General features: G+C 34.3%; 1 protein-coding gene across 3 annotated transcripts in view; it reads right to left on the bottom strand.

Moving 5' to 3' along the window:
- The window catches only part of LOC108769189 (beta-1,4-glucuronyltransferase 1), a 68867-nt gene continuing 50005 nt past the window's right edge, over nucleotides 1-18862 (bottom strand). For 2 of the 3 annotated variants that reach the window (XR_001940537.1, XR_001940538.1), the window contains exons 2-7: nucleotides 8288-8933; nucleotides 6885-7265; nucleotides 3996-4331; nucleotides 3194-3436; nucleotides 2192-2708; nucleotides 1-1122 (exon numbers count right to left, since the gene is read on the bottom strand). Coding sequence is in view for 1 of the 3 variants with exons in the window: in XM_018520033.1 (XP_018375535.1) it covers nucleotides 2511-2708; nucleotides 3194-3436; nucleotides 3996-4331; nucleotides 6885-7265; nucleotides 8288-8686 (1557 nt within the window). In the remaining 2 variants the exon portion in view is untranslated. Of the gene's footprint in view, nucleotides 1123-1714; nucleotides 2709-3193; nucleotides 3437-3995; nucleotides 4332-6884; nucleotides 7266-8287; nucleotides 8934-18862 lie in introns of those variants that run through there. The other variant, XM_018520033.1, reaches the window with a different exon arrangement.

Here is an 18862-nt window from a genome sequence, read left to right as displayed (position 1 = left end):
GAAAAGTTAATTAACATCCTCGACGAGGATCATACATTTATAATGTATGCGAGAAATCATTTAACATCGGTTTCAAGGATGTCTTTTATAACGGACGAAGCACGATTACAGGAATATTAATTACTTTGTGCCCTAATATTATCACAAAAAAATGAGTCAGCGTCTTGCTCCGATTAGAATCGCCCTAGCTAATCAATCTCAACGTATTACATACTGACTCAACTATTCTCGTTCAAGTCTTAATAGTTACGAAAGATCATATATACATTCGCTAGTCATATTACTCGCGGGGGTGACGATAGAAAAGTATATGGTTTACATTATATGTTTACGTTCCGTATATATAATAACGTTTTTTTTGCTACAAGAAATTTTGTTGTATTATATTTTATGTCAGCATAATCATCGTGGATGTAATCATCGACTAAAGATTTGAAAAGAAAAGTAAATGAATGAGTCCGATATTTTACGTGGCAGCATTATTAATCTTTTTAACGATATTGAAAGGAGTACCTTTAATGATTCAATTGCGTAAATTTGATGCGGTGTATTCCTGAAAAATTCTCAGAAAAGCTTTCAAAGTGTTGTGAAGATTATCTTCCTCAAAGCTATACTATTCGTTCTTAAGTGACGATTTATGTTATGCGATAGAATTTTTCTTGTAGAACATATTGTTTTTGAATATAGTCACATTTTTTTTACATTAAACAGGCGTCTGTGTGCAAGTATAGAGTAATACTGTAGAGAGAATAGTAAAATGTATCACTTAGAATACTTAAAATTTGAAAATACTACATTTGCGCGATTGCCAAAGTTCAGTGATCGTATTGTTTTGATGTATAAGAATGAATTACATTTACATAGATAAGATTTTCCTTATTTTTTCTTCTTCAGAATATATACGATGTTGCTTCTTATCGCAAATGCGAATAGCCGCATCGACTGAAGTAATAGTTTGCAATCCGACCCAGTCACGTTTCGCTGTTCTGTTTCCTTCGTTCGTGAAAACACTATTATCCGTCACGATCGAAACGAGATACTTGAGTGGAGTCCGAAAGTATGACGTTATGCAAAGACAAATAATTGATGACTCATCGATCGGTCTGTTCTTGCTGGGAGGTCCTAGAAAATTTATATCAAATATCCCTCAGTCTTGGACAGTGATTTCTTTCCTTTATTCATGAATAATTCTACGTTTGCTAAGTTCTTGTTTCAATGTCTATAGCCAGAAGGGCACCGTATTTGCCGGTGAACAGTTCGGATTGCGAACTTTTAATGCGTTTGGCTTATCTAGACGTAATTGTATTTAATTCAGCCTAGTCCACAATCAATGTAAATTGAACCACCATATTAGAAGTTCTAAATAACGTGGGTTAAATTTTTACATGAAGAAGAGAAATGAAAGGAAAAAGAGCATACCTTTTGTTTAAAATATGAATACTTTATCTAAGATTATTTAAGAAGATATTTTTATGTATTATAAAAACAAAGATAAATTTAACAGCAACAGAGAAAGCTTTTATTTAATAGATTGTACCAAAAAGTTATGATAAAAAGTTTTTAATAATAAGGTAGTAGTATATTTAATTTAAGAATACTTAAAAAAAAATCACTAAACAATCTTTGAGAAAAAAAGAAGATCGACAGATTAATTTTTGCTGAAAAGGTTATTTAACATAGAATTTTATTAAATCCTTCATGTAGATTGCTGTTATTCAAAGAATAATATTTCACAAATATGCAAATAAATAGCTGACTTCGATCATAAAGACGGTCACAATCCACGAGAAAGTCGCGTTGAACCATTTGTTCGTAACTCTTTTACTAAAAGTGCAATAGACATACTGATATATACGAGGCACCGTTTTATTATGTACAGTCATATTTACTAGGAGGAGGATTTGTCCAAGTAAAAAATACGTGGTACGACTTCTTTACGTACTAAATATCCTTTTACGAAAGCTAGAGAATTACCACCGAGAGAATATTTGAGCGTCGCAACGTACATTACTTCTTTCGTGCAAATCTTTCTCTTTTCACGTTACCTCGACGTTTCCGTAAGACACTAGTACCGACGCTGTTAACGATAAAAGTGATGACAACAATGATCGATGATCGCGATAGTGAAGTGACGCGAAGTTGCACGCGAGCATGACGCGTTCGTGAAATAATGCTGTTACTCTAAACTCACCGAGTACTTATGCGATAATTCGTATGTTCGTTCGGCACCGTTGAGTTGGCGTAATTAGAGGGGAGGGAAATGTTCTTTATGAATCGCAGCGAATTTTTTTCAGGTCCCATTCACGAGCGGGTTTCAGGGAGCGCACATGAACACGGTCTTGGGGGCCTAGAGCGAATCGCAACACCAGCTCGTTGCGTGTCCGAGTGGTCTGTTTCTGCATAATGAAAGTCGACGACGACGATGCAGACGACAGGGAGGATCGCAGATGATTCCATTGTACTGACGGGCACCTATACAGCATGCGCTGTCGTGCCCGCGACTCCACGGGCTACACAGCGCAACCTTTCCTCGTGCCATACAGCACCTTCAGCTCCGGCATGATAATCTTCTTGATAAGCGCGTTCGTCTTGGCGGTAAGCATATCGCGATGTGGATCTTTCTTGAAGATCTTGATACCAGGCCGGTGCACTAAGAAGGCGTTGTCCAGAATAAGAAAGTCATAATCGAGAACACAGAGCGCGTAACCCTGTAAATATTCGCAAGATAACCTGATAGCTTTTGAAATTGTTTATATAACAGATAATGTAAAAGATGGTATCAAGAATCTTATTTTTAATTTCTTAGGCCGTTTATAGTCCGTTCTTATTTTAAGACTGTTTTAATTTATGTCTTAAGATGTTAGTACAAGATTTTATTACTGGTTTACGACGTAATCTTATAATCGTACTTAATGGTCTTAAATAAGAATGAACTGATTACTTGTCTCAAACACATATTTCTTATTTATATTCTAATTATGTTGTATATTAATTTTTCGTAATTATAAATATTAATTACACACATTTTAAAAAGAAATATTAACACTTTATAATTATTATTCTGAATTATACATTATACGTATAATTTATTATATCTTCTTAAATAATACACTGATGTTTTAAGATAGTGACGTTTTTTATTTATTACGTCATATTTTTATTCTGAATATTTTGCGTAAATAGGTGAGTTTACCTGCGTCATTTTATCACTCTTTCCCTCCCAACTAAGTCTTTCGTCGTAAAAAGGATCGTTATTGGTCCCGATGAAGATCGGCTCCCAGTGTACGAAACTGCCAGTCCTCTTGCCAACGTGAAACACGTGCAGATTCTCTGTCTCTGGCGCTTCCTGCCATTCCTTGCTCTTCGGCACATTATGGCAGCCGGAGCATAATTTCTTATGAAAGGGTATGGCGGTGCCTGCTTTCAGCATCTGTATCTGTAAATTTACATGACTCTTCGAAACGGAGCTTTGTGAAGTATTCAAAACGCGCATAAACAGATCTGTTTCCGTCCCCGAAAATATTCGCCTGGATCACGTGTTTCGTGAGACTAAAAATCAATTAATAAATGTATCAGATCTGTACATTTCGACCTCCAACTCATCATTCACCTTCACATATTTGAAAAAAAAAAATGAAAAGAATAAAAGAAATGTTACGCAGACAAATCGTATACGCGTGCGTCGAGATTACAATCGCTCTCTGTTATGCTGCGCTAGTTCTGAATTCTGACGCGACAAAAGGTATATTGTGCCGTGCCGTGCCGTGTGGTACGCACGGCAACCGGACAATAGCAACGCTAATTCTACATATCAAGGTCCACGGTCAAAGGAAGCTCCATTGATTCGCCGTCGACCCTCGCGTCCGCGCTATTAACAACACGACAGACGGACATACCGTCGACCTCGTCGCGCTCTCTTTCGCGCGTGCTTAATTGCCCCCAACGGACCCCGATCATATGCGGATCGGCGAATGATTCGCGAGTGGCGAACGTACCAGACGCGTCTTATTGTTAGGCGGCTGGTTCTTCTCGTCCACTTCGAAGATGGACAGCACAAAGACCTTGGGATTGGGCTTGTGGAGAGCTGGCTGATCTCGTTTGCGGATCATCTCGAGGAACTTGTCGGGCAGGTTCGGGCTGGGGTATAGCTCGATGTCGCTGGGGAACACGTAGAAGGTGGGTGCGGACTCGCGCGCTATGTTGCGGCCCACGTTCACCGGGTACAGCAGCTTTTTCTCATTCTTGTACATCTTCGCGAGGCTGACGTTCACCCATGGTGGTCCAAGCGAGCAGTTGTACGTGTCGGAGGCGATCTTCTCCGATGACGGTATCTAAGATGGGATCATAAATAAACATTTAAAAAGAAAATATCAGAAATCTTTCAATATGAGCTTGACAAAACTACGAATATAATTACAAAAAAGCTTTTCCGATCTTTCATATTTCTTCGCGTTTATACACAATATACAGAGATGTTGCTGACACATAAGGCGCAATTTTGTGCAAAAGAGATTCTGCTATCCCTAATTTTTATTTACCACAATTTGTGATATGTTTTTAAATAATTCTTTTAAATCTTTATTATCTTTAGACAAGGCGCAATTTGATCATATTACTTTTTTTCTAGAACAGAAATGTAAAAAAGTGAGAAAATTTCTACCATTGAAATTAATAGAGAAAGTTTTCATTCTTTTATATTTCCACTAGAGAAATAATCGATATTCTGGTGCTCGTACAAGATCGTTTTGTACGTATATATGTGGTCCTGTATGTTTTAACAAATTTTAGTAGCATCGACAAACAAACAATTATCTGTTCCGATTGATGGTTTTAGATTTTGTGACTAGACTTTGGTTTCTCAAAATTAATATACGGTACATATTTCGGAAGAAATTAAATTTGACAGAAGCGTGCACACACAATTGGTGTTAGGAATGGAGAGTTGATTTTTAATCCTTTTGCAGAGTCTTTTCTGATACAAGTAAAAATTTCACTTAAATTTCTCCGAAATAAAGGAGGATAGAATCCGGTTTTTCGCTTCTTAAAATATCTTATTAATAGAAATTTTAGAGAAAAGATATTGAAAAATAACCCTAAAATTTTCCACATTTTTTGAAAGTCTAGAACAATAAAAAAATTGGACTGGACAAAAAATTCAGATTGCAGACGGAAAGAACAAGAATATAATTGTAGATGGAGAATTAAAATTTAATTTGATGCCCCCATTGTTATTATGCCTTTGTGCAGTATACAACTTGCTTGCAGCGCCCTGATAATATATGTACATATATACAAAATATATACACGTAGCGTATATATTCAATAGCAATTGACATGAAGTCTTTGATTATAATAAAAACTATAATGACGACCTTTGATTACAGGTTTCTATGTGTAATTAAAAAATTAAGCCACATAAGCCAAATTTAAAATATATATACACAATAATAAGTTCATGTTATATTACAAATGTTATTCATATAAGACCGTTACATGAATAAATCATACAATTAAGAAAAAAGGCTTCTACAGCCGCACGTTATTAGGTACTAAGATCTAGTCACGATAGTATAGGACTTTTTTCTTAATTGTTTAATTTAAATTTAAAATATATTGTATATTTTTTTATGTAGCTTAATGTTGTCGATTGCCATTGGATTATGGAATGCGGATAGAAAGAATGTCGAATCCAAATATACATATAATTCAAGGAAAGGAATTTAATGCTGATGAACGACGTGATATTCATGTATGCAGGACATGCGGTTTCCGATTGTAATCGCGATTACGTTAAAGAATCGTTTGTGAAACGCGAGCCACGCGAGCTTCGTTCTTCGCAAACGAAACTGCGGGGTTGTTTTACGATATCCAGATATGCGTATCCGCTAGATCCGAGATACTCGTTACAATACAAATAGACAGCAATAACAGCAACGAACAATTGCAGTTCGTGGTACGAGCTAAATACCCTTCGCAAACGAATTGCATATGCATAAGATGGATTCAAGCACGCACTAAATTGGAGGAAAACAAATTATCGTGAGAGAACGTAACGTTTAATATCGAATTTATAATTAATTTAACGTATTGCTCGTTAGCGGCATTAACGAGCGTATAATTCATCGATTTTTACATGAAATAATTAACACTTGCAGAGAAAGCAATACGGAAAAAAAGAATCCTGGTTTTCCGATAAAAAAAAAGATTGCCACAAAAAATGTAAAAAAAAATTTTTCAATTCAATGTAAATAAATATTTTTGCAATTTCACGAAACTATATATGTAATTAATTAAAATAAATAATAGCAATTATAAAATTAATAATTGTTTCGTGCGTAACAAATTAATCGCAGGCTTTCGAGTCTTCTGATTGTGAGATTTTAATGCCCGTTTCCATCAATGTAGATTAACTTTCATCTTGGTTCAATTTACTTTTTATCTTTTTCTATAATTCTAAGAAAAAGATAAACAGTTAAATCGAGATTAAAATGAATCTTACATTGGCGAAACCGGACCTTACCGTTCATCTTTTTATAGTTCTAAGAATAAAAAAAAGATAAAGTTGAACCGAGATTAAAGTTAATCTACATCGGTAGAAACGGGCACAAATTGGAATAATAAAGTCAACGTGTTATATTACCATACTCGATACTTGCAAGACGTGATTAGATTCACTATGCTGGATACAAGAAGGATTTAGTAAACACGCGGGGCATTCAGTAACAGGCTGAAGCGATTAACAGGAATGAATGTTCATTCGTTATATCAAGTTAGGACATTCGCAAGATGTTCGCATTCGCGATGTATCTGTAACTCGAGAGGAATTCAGGAACAAGTTGATGAGACTTGAGGGATATTCCTGGATCATCGGGCCGTCTATTTACCACTTTTGGCACGTGTTTACTGCTGAAGAAGACGTGAAAGGTCACCAGTTGCGAGATCAGGGGGCTGCCACAGTTCCTCGAGTACCTGATGGCGTCGAGGGTCGCCGGGAAGTCGGTGCCGGGTGCGTGCATGGCGATCGATATCGGCGCTCGCCAGCGCTCCAGCAGCGGCTCCAGATTGTCGAGGAACGTGTAGTCAGCGTGCGTGGTGTATGTCACGCTCTCCCAACATTTCACCGCCATGCTCATCGGCACGTAATTGTACAACACCCAGTAATCGCCGCGCTGTGCCCGTCTAGGCTCTGTCGATTTCTCATTGCAGGCCACGGCCTCCCTCAGGCTCATTGGTTCGCGCGCGACGTTCGTCGTGCTGTTCCTCACCTAGACGAGCATGAGAAAAAGAGAGAGTCGCTTTAATCACCGTTTGAGAGGGAAATTTACATTTGCATGAAAAGCAACGGAAATACCAAGAATAGCGCAACGGCGATCGCCTACCAACCTGAATTCTTCTATGACATCCCGACACGTTCAAACCGATATCACTTTCTACGAGCTTAGATACGGAAATGTACCTTATTAATATTGGAACTCATTAACCGCCGATGATATTCCGATAGAATTGCCGAAGGTGTCAATTTGGTAATTTCATATCTTTATTTTCGGTAAAAAGTTACTTTAATTTAATTTGTATATTATTAGAATTATTAGAATTTTATGATGTTCACATATTTTCAATATTTTGTATATTTAACACAAAAAATAAACAATAATAAGAATAACAGTTATGTCGAAGGATTCCTTGATATTTAACAATATAAAGACTAAAATATAAGAGGAAGTAGGAGTCAGCGCGATAATCGTTGCGCAAGTATAATAATGGAAATGTTTACATGTCCATTTTTAATGTAAAGTATAAAAGTATAAAAAGTTGGTATAAAATCCGTACGCGTTTCAACTTATTTCAAGTCATTCTCAACGGTATCAATATAATTCTAATTTAATACGAGTAGTGCATCAACCATCCAATATCACAATGAGGTTCCTTAGCTTCATCCTAGTTTACAAAAAATAAACAAATTGAAATGATTACCGGAGCCAAAATGGCACTGTCGGCGGTTTTAATGTTAATATTCCAATTAATGTGGATGAGACTAATGCGTATATATGTATTTCAATCCCTATCATTACTAATTCAAATTAATTACGATATATAATATAGTCTCCTAATTCCTGTTAATTCTCGATTATATCTTCATTTCACTGTCATAAGCTACATCTAGCAACTGAACCGTATTTAGCAATTAATCTAAACATCAAAAAGCCTCTTTTCAAAGATGAAAAGAGGGATCAGGGAAAACAAAAGATAAAAGGAAGAAGCGGTGGAAGACGGAAAGAGTGAATACCGTCTGATTACGCGAGTGTTCCTGCGGCTTATCAAGAGCCTCGGCCTTGGCCCCGTTGGGAGGCGTCGTAGTGACGAGGCTGATCCCGAGAGAACGGCCGGCGCCACCGTTGTTTGTCGGCGCCGCATTATTTGTGGCACCGACGAGAGCGGCCGACGACGACGAGGAGGATGATGCGCCAGCTGCGGCGCCTTTCTGGGTGCCATTTACGAGGTCGTTTAGGCCACTTCCGTAGGTATCCGACTGAAGCGGCGCCGCCGCCGCCCAGTTGGTCGGGGGTTCCTCGATCCACGGTCCTGACGAGCCGATGTGGGCGCACACATACAGTAGCACGCACACGTTCAGCACCACCGAGAGGCGCAGCGCCCAGTTTCTGCGAGCGATGGCTACGATGCTCATCCTCCAGGTCCGATCGAGGTGATGAGGAGACGCGAAGAGAGCCGGGAAGGAGGATCCTCCAAGAGAGAATCCTACCTGGCGACGATATCAATTTCCTCCACTGTCGTTATCAATGCTTGGGTCTACGATTCTCTTGCTGGCATCGACCTGCCGCGTCCATCTCTTCACGGTCCACGACTGATTGGCGATCAGGACCTGCTCATGGTTCCTCGGAGGCTGTCGACCGAGGCTCAGTTGCGTGCAGCATCTGAAACGTGAGTGGAAGGGGACCTTTGATTATGACGGAGGTCGCTACAAATTACTTCGTGAGTTATTCCGTAATTTTAGCATACACACGCGAGTGCATGTATTGTTAGGCGCTCGTTAAGTGATTTCAATAGTCCTTCCCCAGGAAACAAGATTAATGTTTGTTTCTATCAATGTAGATTAATTTTAATCTTGGTTTAACTTACTTTTTATCTCTTTCTAATGCCCGTGTTTTTACTAGTCTAGTTTAATTTTAATCTTGGTTCAACTAATTCTTTTCATCTTTTTCTAGTTCTAAGCATTATAAGCTATATTGATGTATTATAAGTTGGATCAAGAATTAAAGTTAATTTACATTGGTCTAAAAATTAGGAAAAGATAAAGATAAAGATTATATTAAACCGAGATTAAAGTCAATCCATGTTGGTAAATGAATATGAGAAGTATACATCTGCATTATTGACATCTGTTTTGTAACTGTAAATTTGACTGAGCCTTTGAAAACAAAAATTAAGTCAATGAAATCTATTGATCTCGATTATTTATCTTAATTCTCTCTGAAGAGCCAATCGAGCATTTAAAAGCAAAAAACCAATTTATAAATGGCCCTGAACATTGAAACAATAAAAAATAGATTAAAGGACAACTGGGTAATGGTGCGGTAATTAGTGCGCAAAAAATTTCTAGTAAAGAATATATTTACTTCATAATTGTAGCCATCAGAACGAATCGTTGACATCGATTTTTCCGATGACTACAACTATAAAGTAAATATATTCTTTATTGGTAAATTTTTTGCGCAATAATTACCGCGCCATTACCTTTAATTACTCTTTAATCTGTTTTTTACTATTTAAAATCAAGTTCCTTATTCCGACTTATATAAGACAACTTCGTTTACATTAGAGTAATTGATAAATAGTGCATTTTTATAGTCATTCTTAAAGATAATCAATATTTACAGTAGTTCATATGAGTACACTCTGTTCAAAATAACAATATTATAAATATTATCTAATATTTTTTCTTTCAACTATTTGCAAAGTTTTGCACGTGTCTGCTAAAAACTGTTATAATGTCTAATAAATTACAGTTAAGCTGCCATAATCAACATTACATACACAATAAAGGTACGTAAATTGCAATGTGACCTATAATTAATACTTTTATTTTCACTATTTATTTATAAATACTATGGCTATCTTTCTTAATGTCATGGCCATCTTTTCCCTAAAAATCAGATAAGATGGCCAATGCATACACTGAGAGAAAAGATTTTGTTATAGGAACAAATCAAGGGAAAGCAAATGTGATATTTGTTAAAAAAACAATCGATTTGTTACGATTGCAAATTAATTCGTCAATGTAACAAATAATCAATAGTATCGCTAGCAAATAAGAGGCTCATATATATATATAAAAGTCGTAGACGGTTGCAGGGTCTCAAATCGTAAGAAATTAATTAATTCTACTCAAGTATTCTCCCTATATTTGACTGTGCTTGGTCGGTTTTCTACAACTTAAGACTCCACGATCATCTATGAATTCTATGTAAACGAGCTAAAATCTATCCAAAAGATAGGTTAGATTCTATATAGTTTGTTTCTGTTACTAATAATTAGTTGGTATAGCAGACTAGCAGCAATCACAACTAACATAATTTGTTGTTACATATTTACCGGTCACCGGTTAAAGGTACTGGTGGCTTGCTAATTTAACAAAATCCTTTCTGTCAGTGTACTTTGTAATATTTTGATAAAATTAAAGTTCTGTTAAGTATTTTCTCTTTAATTTCGATAGTATTTGTTACTTTAAGTTTCAGTGAAAGTAATATCCCAAATATTGTTAAAAAGTAACAAGAATAAATGTATGTTTTTTGCATTTTAAAAAACTATGGCTATTATACCCGAGTTTATCCTATACAAATATTACATCCCACAACTATATTGACATAATCCATAAAATGTAATATTTAATTAACACATAGAATTATGCTACGCCAATAAACGTCAGCAATTTTATAACGCGTAAATAACTGCTATACAACTTCAAATGCTATGGCAGCCTTCGCTGCAAATAGATACAAGTTGCTCCGCCCCGTTTCATCTCGCTTCAATAGCAATAGCTGCGATATCTGTGTTGAATCTCTTGTTTATCTCACGATCCAATTTATAACGCGTGCTGCGTCGACGAGGACGACTTTCCTCCTATCTCGCATCTTTCTCCCCATTAACGGGGAGTGTCGCAACTAGAGCTCCTTGCGTCGCGTTCGTAACGCGACATTATCGAATCGGGCGGTCCGAATTGAGCAACGACGGATTCCTTCCGCGGCACCGCGTGCATCCCGTGATTTGAGCGAGCGAACGGCGAGTGAAATCGAGAGGGAACGACAGGACAGTCATTATCGAAAGACGGAAAGAACAAGTAGATAATAAGAAGCGAGTCGTTGGTCTCCTCCTCGTGACCGATCTTGCGTCAACTCTACGGCAACAAACGGGACTTACGAGTCACCGTTGATAATTCGATGACTTTCACGCAGGAAGACGGAGGTTCTCTTTTTGCGTGTCTCTTGGATTGAGAATTTTTCAATTGATTTTCCTTTCGGAGAAAATTCCGAGACGATCTCATTTACGGTTACACTGGAAAAAGTCTCGTCGGAATTCTAGTAAATTAAATCAGAAAGGCACAAACTTACAGTATGCAAACACAGTTAAATCTATCAAATTCAGATAACCAGAAATTCATATTACAATAACTAGAAATCTGCTTCACACACTCTAAAAAATATCGGTGTGAATTTAACATCATGCAGTGTCTATATACAATAATTTTCAACGTGTTAATATTAACATTATGTGGTGTGGATTTAACATGGGTTTTAAATCTCTGCTGATGTTAATGTTAATTACTATTATTAAATATTAATTAAAATGTGTTAATATTAATTATTACTACTAAATATTAATTAAGACGATGTTATCATGGTTTAATATTAATATATGTATACGAACATGGTGAGAAATATGTAGATATGATGTAAAATCTTTTTTTTTTTTTTTAGTATATGATCAGAATGTTTTATGTTCAATTTCTTCACTTTCAAATAAGTCGCGGATAACCTTATCCAGAGGATATCTTCATTGTAATCTGAGAGATATTTCTTGGATAAAGTTATGTAGAGGTGAACAAATTGGACATTATTTATACTTCTGTTGGTACAGACAATTTTTCTCAGTGTAACGATAAATACAAAAAATTCATTTCTTTTTTTTCCTTTAATAGAGTTTTATACATAATTAAAGGGAAATGTCGAAGAAAATGTATAACTAAGAAGAGAGACATCGAAGATCGAATCTGCATTGCATTGACCGAAGAGACTTCGATTAAAAAGTAATATCGTACACACACATACAAAACTGGGTCACTCCGTCGTAATACAAGACAAACGCTTCTAAATGAAAAGCGACGGGAAACAGGCTTTAAAATTACTTCGGTAGGAAAACATTGTAACAGTATTTCGTGTCGCGAGAACAATTTATAGCATGCGATATTCAACCGTTATAAGCCAGTCAGGCGTATTTCAATCTTAAAGTTGGAATTATTAGCGGCGCATTGGGAAATTGCACGACGCGCGCGATTTCTGCTTACAAAATTTACTCCGCGACTTAAGAAAGATGCAGAGGCGCGTAATAACGTCTCTCATGCCTTTGTGCTCGCCGACTTATATAGCCATATTATCGGCTCGTACTTCAAACGTTTACATAGTTGTCTTAGATAAAGCGCAATGAGATTTTTCTGTCACAAAACAATGGAAAAATAAAAAGATAAAATGACTAATAATCCCACAATGCAGAAATAATGCAGATAAAATGACTAATAATCCCACAATTAAGTAATAATAACCTTTTATAGTTCTACTAATTATGAAAAAATGTATTATGAACCATAATAATTTCAAATATCAACATAGTAAAATATCAAGATTTATGTATTATAAATAAAATAAATATTTTCATATAGTAAATGCAATCGTAATTATCGTAATTTTATAATTATTTTTTGAACATTCACTTACTATTTACATGGTAACAATAAAAAATAAGAAATATAAGAAAAGAAAAATAAAGATGCAAAAGAAAATAAGAAATAAAAGAAAAATAGGGATTAATCATTTTCACGATATAATTGTATAAATATGTAGCTGCAATCAAGAATTATAGATTACAGTAATTGCAACCATTTTTTCTCAATATGCGATAAGAGGAGATATCCAGCTATGCGGCTTTTTCTCATATACAATGCGTAGCTCGGATAGAAGTGATTTCCGATGTGGAACCGTCGTCGTTCGCGATAAGAGCTCGATGCTCGATTTGACGACCGTGGTCGATACTGCATCGTGGTCAAGAATGCTCGTTAACACGTTCACTGCCACGATGGTCATTCGTAACGGATAAAATTTTTTTTAATACTCATAAAAACTAAAAAATTAATGTAATTTAATTGTATTTAACAGCGAATTTTATATGATATAAATAGTTAAATAACAATATAACGATAAAAAGTGTGCTAGTCAAACGAGATATAATTATATAACCATGTTATACAATATCTCATCATTACATGTACTTACTTTCCAAATTTTTTGGGATAAAGTCTCACTGTAAAGAGTGAAAATTGAGCTAGTCTTAAAAAAGAGTGGCACATTTTCAATCTTAAAGAGTGTAATTTCACTTTTCATAGTAACATTGACTTTATAAATTTTAGAGAGTATGATAACGAAAATTCTATTACACATAGTGAGTTATGCAAAACTCGCTGAACAATGTGTTAATATTCGCGCCAAAGATCGAACAGTAACAGTAAAAAAATCAAATAATTAACAGGGAATCGCGAAACGATTGGGAGCCATCCCGAAGCCGCGCCGCGAAGGACGTGCACCAGATCTTGCGAGAAAAACAAAATCTGCCGAGCGAAGGCCTCAACTTCATCGTCGAAGCGACAGATTTTTAATTATCGACTTTCCGCAAAGAGCCGGTCATCCGTTCACCATCGATCGCACGGGGGAGGAAAACTCATCAACGACCGGGTGTAGAAGTTCTTTGATCGCACAGAAACGCAAACACGATCGCTATTTTTAAACGCGACTGTGCACCATTTGCCCGCTTGTCATGCAATCCTCCCGTAAAAAGCTTGCGTTTATAAATACGGAAAGTTCGTGAAAACAGATCCCGCCGTTATCTCGCGAAAATTTTAACTTGATTCTTTCAACGCGGCTCGATGTGAAAACGATAGTGCAACCTACCATGGAACTTTTCTGTTACAACTTTAAGAATATTAATATATACGCTGACAGCCGCGTTTTCCGTCACGCTTATTAGATCACGTTGCGCACGACGTTGAGATTTACAATTAGTTATTATCTTTCATTATGCTATAATTTTAAATATGTATGTAAATATAAAATATTTATACATAAAATTTATACTATAATGTAATTTTATTTTTTATAATGTAATTATATACAGGTACCTATAATATACTTATATAATTACATTATAAATAAAAATAATAATTTTATAATGCATATTTAAAAATTATTATTCATTGTATATTTTATAACATATTTGAGATTCCAAAATAACCCAAAATAATCATTAAAAAATAACATCTAACTAATTTCGTATAGGACTTATATGATATAATTTGAGAAAATTTAAAAGATTGAATTTGTTAAATTAGGTCTTCTCTCTCTCTCTCTCTCTCTCTCTCTCTCTCTCTCTCTTGAATTATATCGTATAAATCTTATGAAATTAGTGACGTTATTTTTAAATTATTATTATGAGAACATAATAATAATAATAAATATTATAATAGTGACATTATGATAGTAATATAATAATAATAATATTATTATATTATTATATTATAATAAAAGCATTGCATATGATATAAAAAAAATAGGCAAATTCAAATATTTATTGCAAAACATAAACATTGACTGTATGTTTATATTATAGAATTATATTTTCTATTCAACTCGCATATATTAATACATAGACGATGAATGGCATTGTCCGACTAATGAGGTGCCTGTATATTGCATGAATAATAAATCAACGTTTCAACCTTATTATATGAAGCAACATCGGAATTACCCAAAAATCAAGATATCTGCGACGAATGAGAACATTATAATAATAACAGTATTGCATATTATATATATAATATACATATATATGTATATATATATATATATACAAATTCAAACATTTATTGCAAAACATGAACATTGACTGTGTGCGTTCATATTACAATTTTACTCTCCACTCGACTTGCCTATATTGATTCATTGATGATGAACGGTATTTTACCCGACTAATGAGATGGCTGGTAGTGTATCGCATGAATAATAAATCAATGTTATAAATATCAGTCGAACATAATAAGCTTAATCGACCGAAAGCAATTTTGATGGATTAATAAACAATTGAATAATATCTTAAAATACATGAATCCGCAAAAAACCATTTTTTAAATATTTTCCAACATCAATATTATTTATCCTCTGTTTTATTTCCATTTAATCGATTTTAAAAATTCATATTTTATTGCAAGCGATTATAACGCACATTTCTCCCGATTTTTCTCTGAAAAACTAATTGCCCTATCAAATTTAATTTTTTTCTAATTTTCTAAACTTTCTAATTTTTTCTAATTTTCTAATTTTTTCTAATTTTCTAAGTTTCCCTTTCAAATAATCCTTTCGAACATTCGTGATTTTTTATCGTGAAAATTGTTCCCGCAAATTTCTGAAAATAAAGATACAACATTTATATCAATATGCGAGTGTCTTAATTACTTTATGTCGCTGCACACGAAATTTTCCACGCCATATAGATGTAACATCGATAATCTATCGATTTCGGAAGCGACAATAAACGGCTCCGTATTTTTCTCCAAACGAGAATTCGTCGACCCATTCGATCCTATCCGCATTATCGATCCGCGATCGCTCTGGCATTGGCATTTTGAAAACCCACGCACATCCGTTCGGTCTTCCTGTCCTTTCAGGAAGTAGGCGTCAGTGACCGAAATTGATAGTAGCTCGGCGTCGAAATAATTTGTGTTCGTTAATTATCGCCTTATATACATCTCATCTTCGCGTCCGAAACTCGAATTTCCCAAGACCATATTAGTTCCAAATAATCTCGTTAATTATAAGCTCGGTTATTTAAAGTCGAATATTTAAAGGATTGAGTTTGTCATAAAAAAGACGTCTTGAGAAAGAGTTCTTATATAAAGTTTTGCTAAAGCATTTAAAAATTTAGCTAAATACAAATCTGAAAATAATTTTATTGAACTATATACCAAAATAATTATTAGATATACAATAAATAGGACACTGGTTGTTAGAATGTTACAACTTTTTGCAGCATTGTCATCAATGTTTAAACGTTAAACATAATTATTTTAATAATCCAACAAAATTTTTTATTTTCAAATCTATATCTTATAGCTAAATTAATAAATACTTCAACAAAATCGTTGTTTCTGTGTAATTATACTGAGAAAAAGATACTTAAAAATTTATTTGTGAAAAATGTATTTATTTCACTGAAATAAATCTTTACTTAATTAAATACAGCTTATTAATTAAATAAACTTTTCCTAGCAAATAAGCCATCTATTTTATTTTTAATTAATTTTTTATTAATTTTTTAATTAACGATTAATGAGATATATTTCATAGAAATGTATACCTTTCATCATCACATTAAAATTTTTCCATAACTAATAAATATCGACGAAAAGGTGTTAAGTAATATTTGCTTCGCAACACTTTGACATTTTTCCCTCAATATAGCATAACATGAATAAAAAATTAATCTTTCTGTTAAATGCATAATTTTTCATTCTTTTCACTACCGTGTTTCACTATGTTCCCACTAAAAATGCACTGTGAGGAAAAAAAATTAAAAAATTAAAAATTTATTCGTACGATATAATATTTATTTCACTGAAATAAATCCTTATTTAAATATACAGCGAAATAAAATTTTCCTAGCAAATAAATCATCTATTTTTTTTCTTTAGAATTGATGAGATAGTAGGTATATAATATTTTACAGAAATGTACATAGGTATATTTCGTCAGTACAGTCAAATCTTTTGTAACCAACAAATTTCGAAGAAAATATCATAACATTTGCTTCTTAATATTTCGATTTTTTTTTCAATGAATCGAAAGAGAAAACATGATAAAATCTGTGCAAAACTGTTGTTTATTATTTGAAAGGGTTTCTGAGACGTCATAACAAAATTCGTATAAAAACATAAAAATTTTTACTGTTTAAAATCAACATAGACATCCGTATCCATGCAGAAGGGTTAAACAACTTTTACAGTCATCATGTTTGCAATAACTCATCCTTGGTGTCATTCAACATAATCGTACGATTTCCAAAAAATGTTACCGTGATTTAAAACTTAAATCACTTTTATTTGAAACTCATGGCAAGTTTAAAAAATATCAAAAGCTGCAGTTACAGGTTCAAAGGAGCGTGTTCCATACGAGCCTGTTTTTCGGCCACGTTGTATCAAGCCAGAAAATATTTAACGATGAACGAAAGTTGAGCTTTTGCGTTCACATAGCGTGGGCACCGAAGCTTATCAGCGTTGCATAAATGGGGACTAAAACGACGAAGTTTGGCGAAAAACCGACCTCGGCTAACTCCGAGAGCCTTTCACAACTGTGAATCAGCCGTGCCGCCAAGCACTAACTTGCACACGCTCATTATTAACGCATAATTTGCCACGTGCTATACGCGATAAAATAATCTTTAAATTATTTTTAACTATTGAGTAAGTTGCATCGCAGGTGAATCACTCGTTTACGATCATTATGATAAGCATTAAAAGCAACGGTGTCACGCAAACACCGCGCGACACAGGCAAGTTATTTAATTTCTCGCATCGCATAAGATCGTATCGCGAATTTTCTTGTAAAAATACAAATGGAACGGAATACGCACATACCGTAAAATTGTGCTTTCAGCTTCGAAATATCCGTTGTGTCATACATATGAAGTTTTACTGCTTGGGTTACTCCAAATCCTTGGAAAAACACAATTAACATACTAAGAGACTCCTTGACTTTCTATTAAAATAAAAAATATATACATTATTTTATTTTAAAATGTAAAGTTAGAAAATAATTCTATACAAACAAAGATTTGAAATATCATTGAAATATCGGAAATGGAAAGATAAACACACGTTCCTCCTGCGTCGTTTGAGCGATTGAAAGTGCAAATTTGATATGGAAAAGGATCAATTTGCCAGTGACGACGACGAATCAATTTTCCCTCGCCATTTCGCACGAAATTCGCATATAATATGACGTAAAATATTCACGATATTGAGTGATTTTATTCGCGTTCATCAAAAATGTGCTTTCAAAAATATGCGATCATTTGAGCGACGAGCGAGCTCAATCACCGTGGAAAAAATCAGATGAACGAAATGAAGCAAATTCCCAGATATTTGTAATAAAGAGAGTGAAAAATAAGAGCAAACATGTCAAAGCTATTGGTTACAAAAGTCGAAAGTTGAAAACTAAATAAGAGAAGTAAGAAAACCTAAAACTCTTACAAAAGCGAAGAAAAATATAGTGCACTGAGAGAAAAAAATTTAGTATTTGCGACTATAATTGCATGGTCAAATAATTATAGTTAGAAACTCCATTCTTATAGTTATTGCTGCTATAATACTAAATGCAAACATTTATTTATTTGATACAAAAAAATCATTAATTTGATAAAATTTTCTTTTTTTATAATATAATATATTATAGGACCGTACATGTGATAACACAAACTATAGAAATCAAAGCCTTTACACGGTCTAGCTGGATCTTAATGCTTGTATGAT

This window comes from Trachymyrmex cornetzi, unplaced genomic scaffold, assembly GCF_001594075.2.
Source record: "Trachymyrmex cornetzi isolate Tcor2-1 unplaced genomic scaffold, Tcor1.1 scaffold875, whole genome shotgun sequence".
Lineage (NCBI taxonomy): Eukaryota > Metazoa > Arthropoda > Insecta > Hymenoptera > Formicidae > Trachymyrmex > Trachymyrmex cornetzi.
The sequence above is the reverse complement of the archived record's forward strand: the minus strand, read 5'-3'. Positions and strand labels throughout refer to the sequence as shown.